A 12532-nucleotide genomic window follows, 5' to 3' on the forward strand; every position below is an offset into this window, starting at 1 on the left:
CAGAGCTCATACATACAGTATATACAGGATTCGACACAGCAGTCATAGTGTGGCTGTAGGTTAGCCTTGTCTGACTTCTAGTACTCTACAAACATCATTCACACCAGTTTTATTCTAAAACATCAAACATCTGTTTTAGAAACAACAAGTCATTCAATGTCTCCAGAACAGAGAAGTATAAAAACTTTCATTTCTCTTTTTGAATTATTTTTGTAAAGAGTGATGACACTCAGTGTTGGAACAAAGGTCTTCAGAGGAAAATGATTTCTTTATTCCTCAAACAGGTCTGAACGTAGAACAAGAAAATCATCTTTAACAATCGGTGATGATGTCAAACAACACAATTAAGACACGTCAGGCCATAACCAGACTTTAGAGCACAACAGCTAACACCAAGAACTGGGATTCTTTTTGTAGAGATATATATCAGCAACTACTACATGATTCCTGGTAGGTCCGACTATCTAGAGACATGTAGTAACAGTTTGAGCCTTTCTTAGCTTATAGTGCATCCAGCTGTAGGAAAGATAAGCTGCTGCTTGTCATCATACAGAAGAAGAAGAAAGAGCAGTAGAGTAGATCCTGCAGACTGGTCTAGGAGAGATGTGAAGTTTGAAGAAGCTCTCTGGGATGTTCATGCAAACATCTGCGTGTGTTACAGTCACAGCATCATCCTGCTGTCTGCTCATGTTTTTTAGTCCGATGCCTGTTGTGCTGTCAGGGTTCTGGCTTCGTCTGTGCTTTATACAATCATCACATTATAACAGCAACACTGTAAACACATTTTTTCAGCATGGCATTATTAATGACCTGGTGCCATCTACGGTGAACTGCACACATGTACATTATGTACAGTCACTACACAGTTATGTCACGGACCACAATATAATGCCATATTAGGAGCATAGAAAGAAGCCAGTGTTACAAATAAAAGCAAAAAAAAATTATTATTGTAACATTATTATTGATCTAGCCGTGCAGATGCAGCAGTCTGGTTATATTTACTAAGGTTGCTGAGATTTCTGCCTCCATCCCAGTACAATGGGGGTCGTGTCTTTCCAGATACAATGTCCCTATCATTCACAGTAACAGCTGTCTACATGAGTAGTTTTTATGGATATTGTATTTTTACAAATAAAAAAAACTGTTCACAGTGAGGTCTGGGGAGTAATCTGAAAAAAAGATGCTTTTCCAACGCTAGGAGTGTAAAAGTTGTACTCCACTGTCCTAAATAACTGAAAATAAAAAGAATAAAACAGATTTGTGATTTAGGTGAGCTCACCCTTTAAGGCTGCTGCTCATCTGCTTCTATCAGGCGGGACAGTAAGGATTTATTTAAACAAAATTGTTGTTTTATTGCACAGGTTTTGGTGTGTGAACACTTGAGGTTCTGTTACATCAACTTAATCTTGTCCATTTCTTTTTTTTTTTTTTTTCTTTTTTTTTGCTGATAAAAAAAAAGTGTTAAAAAAGTGAGTAGTTTGGGGATCAGTGTGTGTGTGTGTGTGTGTGTTCATATTGATCTGTCTGAGAACAGACAGAACAGACAGAGTGCAAAGAAAGGTGGAGCTCACTTCTTCTTTCTTCCTTCATGCTCATGTTCTTCCACGCTGGCGGAGAGAGAGAGAGAGAGAGAGAGAGAGAGAGAGAGAGAGTGTGTGTGTTTGTGTGTATGTGGTGGCCGGTGTGTGCCCAGGTCTACCTTCTTTCAGTGTGATGCATGTTTATAGTGATGGAGTATCCGGATCCACTCCATTTGCAGTTCAACAACCTGCGGTGAAATAAAGTGAAAGGCATTAGGTACGACTCCCGGCTACAGCTGATGTTTCATGTTTTTTTGCATTGCAGGAGAGCGTGAGTGTGTTTATGTACAAAAGAGGACGGGAGAAGGGAGGGAAATGAAAGGCGGAGTGAGAGAGAGAGCAGGTGTTGGAGTGGTTAATGGCTGATGGCGTGAATAGCCAGACATGTCAATTCCTGATTAAGGGAATGAACTTCTCCTTTGTCTCGGTGGTCAAAAATGAACACCCAGCAGCACTCGAACACCATCCATCAGGCCTTCCTCGCAGACGGCAAAACATTTAATGAATCTATTACAAACTTCCTTCCCACTACTGCCAGACAATTTAGAGCCATTGACAGTGACTTAACCCTCTGGAAATATGGGGACCATCTGTTGTGTCTGCCTACACATTCAAATCAACAAAAGACACAGGGGCAGTTTTCACACAGGCCTAAGGCTGAGCACCGCACAGGTAAACAGAGACACCCTTTTCAAACACTACACACACATCTACAGTGTTAGTGCTGTGACTCAGGCACTCCTCACAAACTCTGTACAGTCTCTACAAGCTCATATTTGTTTATATTCAAGTCTTCAATAGAGGATTTTTTTCTACAAATACTTTAAAATGTGATTTTTTTACAGAAACTGCAAAAAAAAAAAAAAAAAAAAAATGTCAGAGTGAAAATTAAAAATAAACATGAAGCATTCCACATTAAAAGACTACTTCTAATAATACCTTAAAGTGACAGAAATAAACAGAAACAGCAGTCAGGGATCAGTGTCCGTAGCACCTGACTTGTTGTTAATTGGATTTATTTTAAATGTAGCCTGTGGAGATTTAAACATGTTCACATCGAGTGTTACTCACCACCGTGTGTTTGATTGAGGTCTAGGTCCTACAACATTCTCAAAACTGATTTTTTAAAGTATTTCAAATCTTGCATTGTTTTCTAGTTTACAATCTTCTTCTTCACTGCCTTTGTTGGTAAAATGCTGCTTTTCCTGGAGCATTACAGACACCTGTACTGTCATACAGTTTAAACCCCTGCTGCTTTAAAGGACCAGTGTGTAAGATTTAGGGGACTCTATTGGCAGAAATGGAATATAATATTCATAAGTATGTTTTCATTAGTATATAATCACCTGAAAATAAGACTTGTTGTGTTTTCATTACCGTAGAATGAGCCCTTTATATCTACATAGGGAGTCACAGAGCTGCCATGTTGCACCGCCATGTTTCTACAGTAGCCCAGAGCGGACAAACCAAACACCGTCCCTAAAGAGGGCCAGATTCTCCTACACACTTGAAAGGGAGGGGTGAGGGAGAGGGGTATGCAACCTCACTGCTGGATGCCACTAAATCCTACACACTGGTTCTTTGAAGGATAAAACAACAGTCAGACAGACAAATGAACACTGAAACATGTTATTCTTGCTGTAATCATTCCTCCTGTTCATCTGGAGCTAATATGAAGCTTCATCCATCCAAATCCAGTAGATATCTTTCAACGTTACAGTCTTTTTAGTGCCAAAGTCCCTCTTTTTGTAACTATACTTCCACCGCAGCTCAACAGTGAAACACGGTCTGAACACAAAGAGGGAATTTGATGCTAAAAAGACTGTAAATGTGTCAGATATCAACTTGATATGACTAACTCAGACTGCTGAAGCCTCATAGAAGCTTCACATCAACTATTAAATGACTGTGTGGACACACTGTGTATTTTGGCCTCCATCACTTCCATTGAAAACACATTTGAAGGATCTTTTAATATCCAGTATGAACAGGTAGAATGATTACAGCGAGGAAAACCTCTTTCACTGTTCATATGGACACATGACTGTTGTTTTAAGACACAGTTGAAAAATTTTGAACTTCTCCTTTAAAAAAAGTAAGTTAACTGAACTTAAGTTGAATAATCAGTGGACTTGTGAGTTGTGAAAATGTAAAACTAACTGAACAAACTGAACAAGATCAGCACGCTTTAAAAACTTCATTTAATGAGTTGAGAACTCTCACTCATCATGTTCATCATTTCCTCATTATGTTGACAGAAAATGTAATTCAGCCAGCACTGCGTTTTCTACAAAATGTATTTGCTGTTGGTCATATATTAACATAATTTATAGGAGACAGGGTTGCAGGACACATGTGCTACACAACTCTATTAACTCCTTTTTACTTTCTGATTGATGGATGGATCTTCATTGAATTAAAGCTAAAATCAGAAAATCCTGCGGTTGGTTTGTTTTGCTTTCACACCACAAATGAAGAGTTTGCTTGGATGGTTTTAAAACCGACCCAATAAAAGTGAACCAAACAAGTGAGCTGTGAAAGTGCTCTGGGCAGTTGTGGCTCAGGAGGTAGAGCGGGTCGTCCACTAGTCAGAAGGTCGGTGGTTCTATCCCTGGCTCCTTCAGTCCACATGTCGAGGTGTCCTTCGTATACTGAAAGCCAAATTTCTACCGATGGTTGAGCCAGCACCTTACATAGTAGCTTAGTAGTTTTCCAATGTCAACCAGCATCAGGTCAGGATCTCAGACTCAGCTGGATTTCGGGGGGTTTGGACTTTGGCTGATATGGACTGATACTCAGGTCCAGTAAGCCGAACTTGGGCTGGTATTGGGGCAAGTGTCTTCTGCCAGAATTGGACCAGGTTAGTTGGGCTGATTCTAGGCTACGTTCACATTACAGGCCTTAATACTCAATTCAGATTTTTTATTCAGATCTGATCTTTTTGTGTTGATGGTTCACATTCATGTTAGTAAGTGCCATGCATACGTATATGTATACATGTTAACTCCCACGCATGCACAGATTTAACTGAAATGTGAGCCGCATGCGTACAAGTAAAATGTCATTTTTTGTGACAGTCAACTCATAAACATGGATATCAAGGCTGTGCTAGCATTTAGTCATGGTCCATTCCTTCCAGTTTAACAAATGTGAAACTTCCTCGTCTCTCCATTGACCCGTGTTGATGATGTCACTCTCCTCCATGTTTATTATTACCATGGATGTATAATAAGAGCTGGATAAGGCTCCGCTGCTCAGCCTTGCAGCCAATTTTCCCCAGTGGTCACTCGCAGTATTGCAGCGAAAAATCCCCCTGCAACCCAAAAAGCATTTTCCCCCATAGACCATCATTATAAAAGAGACGTCTGTAAAACTGTTGACAAGACACCTTGAACTGCAACAAGGTCAATTATGATTCTTTCTATTATGAATTTTTGATCCATGGAGGTTTTATATTTGTAAAACTTTCCTCAAGCTGAGAAAAACGTTAATGAAATCCATGATGTCATCACAATGTAAAGTCCGTGGACATATTCAGTGGAGCGCACAACACGGAAGCAAACCTGGAAGCTAGGAACTTTTTTAGGCGTATGTGCCAGCCGAACAGTTCTTACTGGACTGAATGGGCACCATTTTTAGTCCGGTATCCAGCTCTTATAATATATCCATGATTATTTCTGGGCTGTGAGGTGCTGTCCCTGAATGATGATGACAGACGATATGTGCATGCATAATTAAAAACAAACAAAAAACACATGTGAAAATATCAGATCTGAATCACTTGGAGGCAATAATATCAGATTCGGGCCATTGCAGCATGTAATGTGAACCCAGCCATAGGTAACTACAGTAACTCTCAGCAATCATTGATTATCTGCCTATATTTTGAATAAATGACTTGCTTTTTTCCCCAGAATTCTAATCCAATGAATATAAATTAGTTAAGACTAGTGTGCAGTGACATTATCATTGTACCTGATGGCTTGAACCCAGTCAGCTGCACCACCTGTTAGAATCAAAAAGATATAAACAAGTCACATTCAGTTAGTATGATACGCTGTATGATAACACGGTGCAGTGATGATGCATACATGTTACTTACTTGGTTTCCTGATGCTGGTTTCAGAGAGAAACTGACAAAGCTTTCCTTTCTGAAACTCTCTGAAAGACACAAATGCAGCTATTTGTTTTTAGTTCCTCCCTTTAGGATCAACACATTTGTTTATGCAAGGCCAAAAAAGTCTTCGACAAAGATGTACAATACAAGCAACACAACGCACAATACAAAGCTTTATCAAATACACACAAAGAAACTAAAATGCTAACAAAACGCATGACAAAAGAACATTTTGAGAATGAAAAACATATTGAATTCTCATCATAAAACGTGCACCCTTCCTTATGCAGGTTTGCTGGGTTTTTTTTTGTCATTTAGCCTTGTGTCAGCAGGACAGATTTGCCTCTGTTGGGACCATCACTGATCATTTGCTTAATTATTGTAAGTCACAGTTCACATAAGTGGTGGACATGTCAATAACGAGATGACAGGACATCAGTTAACACCATCATTGACCCCTTAGTGACCTGTTATTATATTTCACCCACTTTTTCCACAAGAAATAGGTCAATCTAATGGGTGGGTTGCCTTGAAATATTCTGTGCAGTCTCCAGTGCCCCCCTCAGGACAAACTTCACATCTTAGCCCCATAACTGAAAAGGACAGCTAAACTGTTACTATGCTGTTTGTCCAATGCAATAATAAATATGACTCATCAAAACTGTATAAATGTGGATGAAAAAAAAACAATAAGAAATTATGTTTGTTGCAGCGACATGGGGAACAGAACTACAACTACTATAAAGGCCAATTCAATACTTTCCGCATCCATGTGACGTAAATGTCGTCATCTGCCCACGTCTGCAGGGGTCCACGCAGTCCCTGTGCGGACGTCCGTCCACGTGCAGCTCAAGATTTATGACCACGTGGACTGTGCGCATATCAAGTGTGTCAACTGCACATGTGCTAGAAAAGCAACAGAAATGCCTGCTGAGCAACTTTTTCTTGTTGCTCAGCAACATACAGGAAGTCCTCAGCTGCATTCAGACTGAAAACAGTCCTGTGTAAAACAGTACGAGGGAGCGTGTTGGTGTGGGCGTGTTGTTTAAAGTGCAGGTGAGATGTTTAGAGTAACAGATTATTTTGTTTTAAAGGCTAATCAGAAAAACACTGCACAGTAGTTTGTAATAGTCACAGACTCTGGAAAGTTATCACGCTGCAACCCTGTTTACTAGTGCGCACATCTGGAAAGTATGAATGGAACTGTGTGACCACAGCTGTCCGCAGGCACAGAACGCAGAACGCAGAAAGCATGAATTGGCTTTAAGTCATGATGCAGCACATTGTTTTTGGTCACACAGGTATTGACCAGTTTTACCAACTAACACCAGTCACACCAAACAATACTGTGCTGGAGGCCTGCTGGTTTGCACAAACCGTTGTATGAGCCTGTGATCTGCAGCTCTTCATCTAACAGCTCTGGGCTGCAACGAACAACTATTTTCCTTACTGATTAATTGTTTTGTGTATAAAATGTCAGAAAATAGTGAAAAAAGCCTGTTAACTATAATTTCACCAGAGACAAAGGCCACTTCTTCACAACATATGATTAACTTTCTGTGACAGCCAGTCACAGCAATAGATTCATAATCAATGTTGGAGCAGCATAATTAAGCTGTTGCTTAATTATTTCTGCATGTTGTGCATCATGGGTAATTGCTGTCTTCTCAAAATGACGCTGCAGTGAGCGAGGATGTCATGTATGGTGAATTAAATTCCTCCATCCTCTGTCTTTGTATCCCTGCTGGGAGGAGCTAAGGCGTCAGCAATCACTTCCATGTACCCTCTCACTTCTCTCTGTATTATAGACACTCCTTAGTTTATACTACAGTGAGCAGACTCATGAATCATCATCATTTTGTGACATGTTCCAGACTCAGTAGGGTTTCAGTGCACATGGGGTTGATGTGGGCCAGCATCAGCACCGAGAATCAGAAGAGGGACTTATTGTGAGTCCGACATTTAGGCAGCTGTCTGACCGAACCTTTCCAGTAATACTCCAACATTGAATTCCTTGTAACGCTGCAGCCTACCGTTCTTGATGACCAGTGAAGCGGAGGTGGAGCTGGGGGGTCCAGAGGTCTCACTGGTCTCAGGGCTGGAGGGGGTTGGTGGACTGCGGCCCCAGGACGTAATCGGGGCCCTCTGGGAAGGCAGGAAGCTGGTTGGCTGAGAACAGTTCTGCAATTATACCACAACCCAATCAGAAGTACTGCAAAGTCAGGACTTAATGTAGACTACCATACTACATAGCAAGTCATACAAACATAAGCTAAGTCAATAAAATAAACATTTGAAAAGTGGGAATTATTTTATGTCCAGTTCTGATATGACATGATCACTGCTGTGTGCTTTTTACTCACTCACCGTGAAAGATAAGGCCTTTCTCTTTTCTTTGATCCTCTTTATAGCATTCCTCACCTAAATGAGAAGCAGCATTTACACCCACTGGTTTGTCCAAAAGGCTGGCTGCCTGGCATACCTCACAAAGATACATTCTGATATTCAGTTGCAACAGCAGCACAGACAATAGACTGAATGCCTTCTTACCTCACTGTTGTAAACAGCATAAACCAAGAAAATGTACAAGCCCTGCGGAGAGGCAGAGACACACATTAGGAAGCACATATGAAAGATGGAAAGTGGAGAGGAATAAAAAAAAAAAACCCCATCCATACTGCCTTTATTGACAATACGGATCTTCATCAAGTCCATTTAGTGCTCCACTCTGTCATCTAAGTCAAACTATGCTTTTCTCTTTACCTACAAAAAGAGAAGAATGCATTGCAAAATACCTCTTCATGCTCCTCATCTGTGTGTTTTTTTTACTCCCTTCTGGCTCGAGCTTCAGTCGGTTTCATAAAGGTGCGGCACTCAAATCTCAGCTCAGCTTAAACCAAATTGGATTTCTCAGTTTTAATATTTTTATTATAGAGAAAATCTGCACCAGGAATACGATTTGAAAAGCTATCTGTCATAGAGAGTGAGACACAATCATCTTTTATATATGGGGTAGGAGAGCACACACTTTCAGACAGCCTCTCCTGGAAGACATTCACAGTGCTGCATTCATATACAAACATGAAAAGTGACAGAAATAGTTGTGTAAAGAATAATAAAAAAAAGAAACTCTGTTTACTTTTTCAATACATGTTGTCAACAGTATCAGACTCGACCAACTAAATCACAAAACATGTTAGTCATTGCCTCCCACCACAACAAGCCCTAAGAGCATTTTATGATCCAGTGCTGCTGTATATGGACGGATCCGGCTTGTAGGTGTAAGTAGACCGTTACTGTGGTGGTGCATCATTTATAAACTTGCATATAACACTGTAAGGATCTCACTTATTGGAATTCTTTTACCAAGAATTCTGCAGCCATATTTGAAAAAAATATGGTCATTATATACCATTAAAATAAAGGTTATAATCTAAAAAAACCTTAACTGTTCAAGTTTCTTTTCTGGACTGTGCTGTTACCAGATGCTCCAGCTGTAAACCTAACTTTGGAGAATAAAAGCCACAGATCTGTGCATCAGCAGCTATGTTTACATTCAGAATGTGATTAAAGCGGTGGTGTCAGTGAGGTGGAGCCCAAGCAGACGCCATGTTCCGATTACATTGATGTGATTGTGCTCATAATCAGAGTAAGATATGGGAACTATTATTGGAGGACATTTCAGCCTGTCAACTTTCACTGTTTAGTGGCTCCGCAGTGCTGTGTCTCTCACTGGGAAAATATATATTCTATATTTATAAAATCTTTACTTTGCTGAAGCTGCTACTTATTGCATATATCAACATTCTTATGGACATTTTCATTGCTGTGATTATTGGCTATAATCTCTGTGCAGGTAAACAGCCAATGACTGACAGACTCACGTTACGTCCCTGTTGCCCGCTCTTGGTCTAGTGTGAGCTTTCCAGGAAGTATCCTATAATATTGCTTATAGTGTCCTTTAGTATTTTGTGTGTATTGATCTGTTATGGCAGGAAGCCTTTGAATGGAATTCAGACAGCGTGTTTTTGATCAAGCACATGTTCCTTTTTTATTAATTTGTTGGGGTGGAAGACATGTTCCCACGGCTCCTACAGTATGGCTAATGATTCTTTAAAAAAAATCTAAAAATATGCCTAATAAATCACACTGCCCAGAATAATTCAGTGTTGCTACAGAAATATAGTGGACAGAAGCAGAGGTGAAAAAGTGGGTTATAAATGATATCAGATGCTGGGACCCTGCCATGCTGTGCTGGATGTTCTTATTAATATGATTATTATTATTATAACCTCACTCTGTGCTTTCTTGGCCCTCAGACTCTCCCTGTCATACTTTGCTTTTGTCAGCCTTACAGCCTGACGAAGCAGCAAACTTCTTCTATTTATTTTTTTGGGTAAAATGAAAGAGACGAGCCGGCCCAGCATCATCCTCCTACCTACATGAGGAAGAACTCCTACTGTCATGTTATCTGCCCTCAGCTGGACACTTGCAGTAAATCTAAATTAACTAGCAGTTCTCTGGGGGTCACCCAGAGGCTAGCATTTTGTTTAATTAAAGACCTGGGAGGAGCACGGAGGGGTGGGCGAGGCAAGAAAAGACAAAGAGAGAGACAGGGAGATGTACAGAATGTGTGGAAGCTATAAGAAAAACAGGGGCACTGTGTGGAAAGTGAAAAAAGAGTGTGAGAGAGAGGAAGTGAGTGCTGTGTTATCAGGGGAGGAGAGCTGGAGGTAGATGTGGTATGACCTGACTGCGGTCTCCCACACACACACACACACACACACACACACACACACACACACACACACACACACACACGCACACACACACACACAAACACACACACACACACACCAGTTTATTTCATTTATTAGCTCTCGAAATCAGTCAAAATGAAGAAATATCAGCATCAAATTTAGATGAACAAACACATAAGAAAGGCAAAGTTTTAAGCTGAAGCTGATCAAAAATGTGTTTCTTTGTTTTTATTTTTTTTTAATGCAAAATACTTTGTATATTTTCTTAAACCCTCTGAATCCTTGGGTGTTTTTTACTGTAATTTCACTCATTATAGACTTATGACTTAGTCATTATATGTGTCACTCAGGGTTAGGGTTAGGGTCGCCATATATTGAGTTTTTTCAGGAAAAGTTATTCAGAAGTGGCATAATTTAGCATGTGAGTGGTACTCTACATGCTCTAGGAGACTTTTTATGAAAAAAATGGTAAAAATTGTAAATTGTAATTTTGTCTTTTTTTTGTCTTTATGAGCAGTTTGCATTCCAGCACAAGTATTCATAAACTTTCCACCTCAATGAGGAAAAAACAATCCCTGTATGGGGTTGAGAAATGGAGAGTAAGGTGGAATGCCAGAACAGGTTTTGGATTCAGCCTCACCTGTCCTCTTTCCTCATCTGGCACAAGTCTTTCATAGAGGTCATCAAGGAATGAAATGAGGCGCTCAGTGTTGTACATCCCAATTATTTCTTTTTAGATGTAGATGTAGCAGAATGTAGCAAACTGCTGTATAACTTACAGTCATTTTGTGTTATATTAGACAATAGTATGTAAGCATGTACAGAATAGACTGTAAATACACAGAGGTTTGGTGGTGGCTGAGTTTGGTGTGGTCATTGACTGCATTTTGTGCCAAAGCAATGAAAAAAGATCCACTTTACAGCCCACATTGACTTCTATTGTGCTGACTATGTGAAGAGCACATAAGTAATATGTGCTACCAACTGTAAACTGCATGCTTTATTAATTTGGTTAAAGCTGCTAATTCTGTCTGGTCTTTGGTCCTGATAATATTATTTGAGTTTACTCTGACCTAGAGCTGAGTAAATGGCTTTTTTATTTTGAAGTGAACTGCTTCAGCATAAAACACCACCAGGCCCTTCAGGGAATACAGTGTGTTTTTGGGAGAATGTCCTGTTGGCCCATTTAGCCAGTGATGTGTCCCCAGTACATTGTGTCCTGTAGTGTTCTATGCTATGGTAAAACTGAGTGATGGGAGGCAACTAGCATCATCATCCAGTGTGAGAGGCAGAGCTCTGATTCATGTGGTTTTTACAACACTAACAGCAGGGCCTTGGACAGAGCTGTAAGTCAGGCTGTCCATCCACCCAACACTCAAAATAAGATTCAGCTTTCATGGCCAGCGCTGATTTTGCTAACCTCAAGACGTTTGGCTGGCATCTCATCAGGTGAAAACTTTGACTAGACTTTCATCCATGCATCAAATAAGAAAAATAAACCATTTTTCAGTGATGTACATGGTCCCCAGAGGATGACGAGCTCTGTAGGTAACCAGCTAAGCTAACAAGCGACCGTAATTTACAGAAGGGCTGATAAAGAAATGAAAACAATTAGGATGCCTCTGGCAATAAATGCAGTTGAAATTAGTGGTAATTATGACAAAATTAAACCCAGTTATGCGTATCTAACCACTTAAGAAAATAGGCTTCGGCACAAGCAGCAACTACCACAGCTTGAGGCTGAAGCCAATGTGGAAATACCTTTAAGTGCAATATCACCGGCGGCCGCTAGATACTGGCTCCAGCTGACTGGTCGCAATATTTCACTAAGTTTAATGTTACGTGATTATGATACCTGCCCTCTTAACACAGTTTAGCTAGAATAGCTAACATCAGCCCAAATGTGCACTGCTCGGTGTTCCCAGTAAGCTAGCGTTAGCTTGGGTGCGAGGTAGCGGGGTATGTTTCCAACACACCTCACTCCTCATTTGGAAGGTCCTGACTCCAAATGTAAAAGATAGCACCAACCATAAGTTGCAACTCTTGGCTTCAAGCTGGCTCAGATGAAACCA

The 12532-nt window shown here is 40.3% G+C and overlaps 1 protein-coding gene across 1 annotated transcript in view; it reads right to left on the reverse strand.

The window, feature by feature from the left end:
* Positions 1 to 1477: 1477 nt before the first annotated feature.
* Positions 1478 to 12532, reverse strand: part of adgrd2 (adhesion G protein-coupled receptor D2) — a 38106-nt gene continuing 27051 nt past the window's right edge. The window contains exons 20-25 of the mRNA XM_044362756.1: positions 8251 to 8292; positions 8068 to 8121; positions 7734 to 7881; positions 5686 to 5744; positions 5559 to 5589; positions 1478 to 1771 (exon numbers count right to left, since the gene is read on the reverse strand). Coding sequence (XP_044218691.1) covers positions 1764 to 1771; positions 5559 to 5589; positions 5686 to 5744; positions 7734 to 7881; positions 8068 to 8121; positions 8251 to 8292 — 342 coding nt within the window. The 3' untranslated portion in view covers positions 1478 to 1763. The remainder of the gene's footprint in view (positions 1772 to 5558; positions 5590 to 5685; positions 5745 to 7733; positions 7882 to 8067; positions 8122 to 8250; positions 8293 to 12532) is intronic.

Source organism: Thunnus albacares, chromosome 2, assembly GCF_914725855.1.
Source record: "Thunnus albacares chromosome 2, fThuAlb1.1, whole genome shotgun sequence".
Taxonomy (NCBI): domain Eukaryota; kingdom Metazoa; phylum Chordata; class Actinopteri; order Scombriformes; family Scombridae; genus Thunnus; species Thunnus albacares.